General features: G+C 32.1%; 1 protein-coding gene across 1 annotated transcript; it reads left to right on the forward strand.

The window, feature by feature from the left end:
- The first annotated feature begins 841 nt into the window (after nt 1-841).
- LOC120344216 (gap junction alpha-3 protein-like) lies at nt 842-4,361 on the forward strand. Its single transcript, XM_039413334.2, has 7 exons — nt 842-1,006; nt 1,856-1,953; nt 2,192-2,329; nt 2,806-2,836; nt 3,099-3,223; nt 3,616-3,752; nt 3,955-4,361. Exons 1-7 carry the CDS (start codon nt 886-888, stop codon nt 4,268-4,270), a joined length of 966 nt encoding a protein of 321 aa, XP_039269268.1. The 5' UTR covers nt 842-885; the 3' UTR covers nt 4,271-4,361.
- Nucleotides 4,362-5,353: the final 992 nt, after the last annotated feature.

The following is a 5,353-nucleotide window of genomic DNA, read 5'->3' on the forward strand; positions in this document are numbered from 1 at the left end:
TACTTATGAACAAATACTTTTTTTATTGGTCTAAATTTTAGGTTTTATCATCATGCCGCTAAAGTGAATCATGTTATGTTAAACCACATGACTTGAGAACTACTTTGATAGCAGTTGAAATTGAAAGAGAAAATAAAAACCTCTGTTAAAAACATTAAAAAATCGAGAGAACTACACAAATCAAAATACATAGAAAACTGGAATCCTTGAAATAGCAATAAAGTATTTGGTATTAATTATATATATAGATACAAATATATACCGCAGTAAATACTGGCATAATATTTTCATTCGTCATTAACATTATTGTGTTTAGTATTACATTAACGTGCATAAATTATGGTATTAAATTGTCATATCTTTTGCGTCCATTGAATACTTATGTAACTCAAATAGTACCAACAATATCTACATAACCAAAACATTCAACAACGACGAGTGGGTTTGTTGAGCACTTGGTCGAATCGCAAATATTGACCGCGAATGTTTATTTTATCATAAGGTTCCAAACTGTTGCCACATAAATGGCCACTCATGTCATATGGTATTTAGTAAATGATCTACAGTACTTTATCTAAAGATATAATTTGGCCACAAATAACACTGGGCATTTTCATAACAGTTTTGCGTTCAAACGCATTCGCTTGATTGAAGGATTGCGCTTGCTTTACTCTTCAATCAGAAAAGAATCTGATGTCAGTTGTAAATGAAATGCAATAGAACGATTTGCGCAATAGGTTATCAGATATTGAAATGCAATTTGTATTTGAAACTGAATTAAGTAATAGGTAATAGGTTTTTATAACTACTACAATATGATGGTCAATACTTTAATTTTTCTGTCTCGTAGTTTGTAGCATTTTAGAATAAACCTAAATTACAATCATGGGTTGGCATTTGATGGAAAAATTGATTGAACAGAGTGGAGAACATTCAACACTAATTGGAAAATTTTGGGTGACGTCAGTCTTCATTTTGAGGTTGCTTATAGCAACTGCAATAGCAGGTAAATCATACCAATTTTATATTCTGTGCAAATTAATGTAGAAGTCACACCGTATAGAGTGTAGCTCACAGTATATATATAGTTGTACCGAGAAAGGTCTTTGAGTAAAGTGATCACAATAATTGAAAATATGTAATACCATGACCAACACAGAATTGTAATTTTTCCCTAATGAAGTTGTTTAGAAGTTAATTCGATCTTAATGAGATAAATATATTCTTACTTTTGCTGTGCTATAAAAACAACTTTTATGTAAATTTGGGATTATTAGATTACACATACGGAAATGCTACACATAATTGAGAACATTCTTCTTAAGACTTCGTTTATTTACTCGGATTTCAATCCGTCCCTTAGTGGTCCAAGTCCAACACTGTTTACTATGGGAGATACCATTTATTAATGGAGTCTTGTAGAAAAAGGAAAAATAAATTGCTTGGTCGTGTCGAAAACTACTTTAAACATGAACGCTAATATGTTTTCACCCTGCTAAGTAAATATATTAAATACCAAATAAAAAAAGGTTGATCCCATTTTCATACTTGCTATAACTAGAAATTGTTTAGGCTATAAGGTAATTTCAACTGAAATTGAGGCCAATAATTTATTTTTACCATTGGAACGCAGACAAACACAAAATGAATCAATGAGTAGCATACATTTTAACAGGATCAAATAATGAAGAAATAACATGGATTGGAATAGAATGTAGACTATTGTTCTAAGAATATTTTTATTGTCGCACGGTTTGGGAACCACTAGTCTGAGGACTTGATGTTTGAATAAAATATCAGTGATATGTGGTTAAGAACTCATACACATTGTAATATATTCTGTTTTATTTTTCAGATGATGTATGGAAAGATGGTCAAGATGACTTTGTTTGCAACACTTTGTCTCCTGGTTGTCTTAATGTCTGCTACAACGAATTCAGTCCCGTTGTTGTGGTATGTATAGTGTTTGTAATAACATAATTACGACGGATGTAGATAAAAGTTGTTTTGAACGTTGTTGTTCAATCACGAATCAGAATAATATATGATAATATGAAGTTCTGATCCGAAAGAGCACAATCTTGACAAAATGACACAGATTTGATGATGTCAAATTTATTAAAAATTGAAGATGATTTGAAACATTTTCAACTTTCAATCTAAAAGAAGTTCCAACTCTTGTACTTTGTAGAGTCGTTACTGGATGCTGCAGATACTTTTCACCACTCTTCCTTCAATGATCTTCATTGTCTACACAGCTCATAAATTGGATCATCTTCAAAAAGTCATAAAAGCTAGAAAAGCGAAGGCCTCGGCTTTAAAAAAATTGGTATGATTTGCAGTATTTGGTATTGATAATATTTCAATTAACATTAATATGAACGAACTTAAAGCTACTAATTGTCAACGTTTTCTCAAAAATAGGAATGTATTACCACATCTTAGTTTACATTAAGTTGAGGCCTAAAAATGCAAAAAAAAACAACAACATTTTTTCCCATTCAATTCATCAACACGGTTTGGGATAGCCTACAAAACTCCATGGGTGAGGTGGTATGTATGGGAATTAAACAAGAGATTTTTAAATTGGGATACCAGCACTTTTAAAACATCGCTCTAATAAGTATCTAAGTTCGATTTAAATGCGACATTATAGCAGCATAGTATGATACTTGGTTATTATATACACATTTCTATTAATTAGTGAATTCACAAAACCCTAGGATCAACAGCCTTCTATTAGTTTTACTTGATACTTATATGTGAACCATTTTCTAATATATTAATGAAATATTTTTTTTTTAGAAAAAGAAAAGAATTGCGGAAGGAATAGAAGGTTGGCATTTTAAAATGTCTATAGCAGAAAAAAGTTTTGTACGAGGGATGGAAACTAAAATATTAATAATTAATGATTTCCATCATCGTTTTACTTCTCGGAAGATAATATTGAATAATAATGTTTAAACTGAATAGTATTGTAGGTTTACTTTTGACCTTCCTTTTCTTATCTCACTGCAGAACAGTATTTTGAACATTTCGCATTCGCGATATGATTCCATCTGATTATTGTTCGTTTGACATATTATTTCCAAATTTAGCAAGAGAAAACAACCTAAATATCGAAGACGACGACGATGATGATGACGACAAGGATGAAGAAATCGTCGCGACAAAACTCTCCGTAAATGCACCATCAAAATTGTTTCTTGCTTACTTCTTCGTGGTAAGATGACTTTCTTCATTAAGCAATGTGAAGTCTCATAATAAGACACTCTATTCATTACATGCCTCTATTTTGAACGGGACACGACTATAAAACTTGACAACAAATTCATATTTAGTTAAAATCCAGGGCATGTTATGAAAAGTGTATGACGATGCTCTAATTAACTCTACAATGTCATCGAGACGTAAACATGATAATTATTTCAACTTGATTTAATAGAGTATAAAATAAAGCGAAAGTATCTGAAAATTTTGGTTTATATACCATCTACACATAAAATTTCAAACACTTTCTCCATTTCGTGACGTTTATTACGCCATCGCTTTTGTACAATATGCTATGTCGTCTTTTAATTCGCATCCTCTTATTTTGTGCAAAATATTTCTCAGGTCTTGTCTCGCACCATAGTTGAAATTGGTTTTACTATTGGCCAGTATTATCTTTATACTTTCAAATTCATGGTACCCGAGTTGTGGCAGTGTCAACATTGGCCTTGTCCAAACGTCGTTGATTGCTTTGTTGGGAGGTGAGTGATGTATTATCTTGTAGCAATATGCAAAGCACAACCAAGTTAATATTTAATCAAATAGTATTACATAATAAAATCAAATTAAGTTTTAACAATCGTCTGCGCTTATATTCAAAAGAATTTAAAACAGATCATCCACGAAAACAGTTTCTGGAATATTTCGTTCGATTAGTAGATATAAAAATAAATTTCGTTACAGACCAAAAGAGAAATCAGTTCTCATTTGCGTATTTTTCGGAACCGGTTGCATCATGGTCATGCTGAACTTGTTGGAACTTTATCACATATCAGGGAATTTCTCAAAAGCATGGAAAGAGAGGGATGATGATATTACCAAACACGCTGACCAAGGGCCCAGTTTCGGTGGTATTGATGATTACGACTACAACGAGTGGGCTCCCGGTGCTGACTACATGGAAGATGAAATAGAGGGATATCCTAATGCATCGGGTTTACCGAATATTCGGCCTTTGCCATACGGTAGAAGGTTCCGACGAGGAAGGCGCTACCGTTGAAATTTCTGTACATTTATATTTATAGCATATATATGTACTGCAGTAACAACATGTTCTAGCAACCCCAAATATAGATTTGTTTGATACCTTTTTCCTGGTTTACGGAATATTTGAAAGCAACTATCAAATAGTCTTTTTAGTACGTATATTAGGGTTGCCATACCGTCCGGAAAATTCCGGACATGTCCGTAATTTAGGGTTAAATTTTGCGTCCGGGAAGAATTTAAAAAATGCCTAAATGTCCGGAATCCTGAATTTTACTGCATCTGCAATCGTACTGTGCACACTGCTAATACAGAACATTGGTATTCGTACCATGCGCATATTTTTTACTACGAGGTCATGAAAATAGTCATGCACTGTCCGGAATTTTGCCTTTTCAAATATGGTAACCCTAACGGCATTGAAAGATCTGTTAATTATTCATTATAATATATATGCATATGTTATATGCATATATGATGGCATGTTGGTTTCATGTAATTGGCTACTCGCCCATTATTCGATGAAGCAAACAATACAAAATGTTGTCGATGCTAAGATATTTATTCTTTAATCGATGTATATTCAATTATCACATGACGATTCAGGCACTTGAGTGTTTGCACAGTCAACAGATCTGTTCCTGATTTGGATCAAAAATCAATTTTCAAAACCTTGAAACATATATAAATATCAAAAGAGTCTTTAGAAACAGGATAAATTTATATATATAGCATTATATCACAATTGCTTGAAAGCCTATCTTAATGTCTGTAGATATTGATTAAAGCAAAATTCCCATTGCAATTGGGCGATTGATATAATTTTAATTCTGAGGCAAATTGAAGTTGATAATATTCTATCCAATTTATATTTGGCAATTTAAAATTTTTTTAAAGCTTTTCCACAACTACCAGACAAACAAAATTCTAGTTAGACTCTAAAATTCTTCGATTCAAACCTAAAGCATTGAAAATACACGACATTGATGTAGTTATATATATATATATATATACAAACAAGTAATTCATAGTACGAGTGGATAAAAGAAAAATGCAATTTGAGTAATCAAGGGATATTTCAACTGTACACGAGATAATA

The sequence above is a fragment of the Styela clava genome, chromosome 5, assembly GCF_964204865.1.
Source record: "Styela clava chromosome 5, kaStyClav1.hap1.2, whole genome shotgun sequence".
Lineage (NCBI taxonomy): Eukaryota > Metazoa > Chordata > Ascidiacea > Stolidobranchia > Styelidae > Styela > Styela clava.

Coding starts and splice junctions, on each gene's coding strand:
- LOC120344216 (XM_039413334.2), top strand. CDS start 886: ATGGGTTGGCATTTGATGGAAAAATTGATTGAACAGAGTGGAGAACAT. Junction 1,007..1,855: donor TATAGCAACTGCAATAGCAG/GTAAATCATACC, acceptor TTTATTTTTCAG/ATGATGTATGGAAAGATGGT. Junction 2,330..2,805: donor CCTCGGCTTTAAAAAAATTG/GTATGATTTGCA, acceptor TTTTTTTTTTAG/AAAAAGAAAAGAATTGCGGA.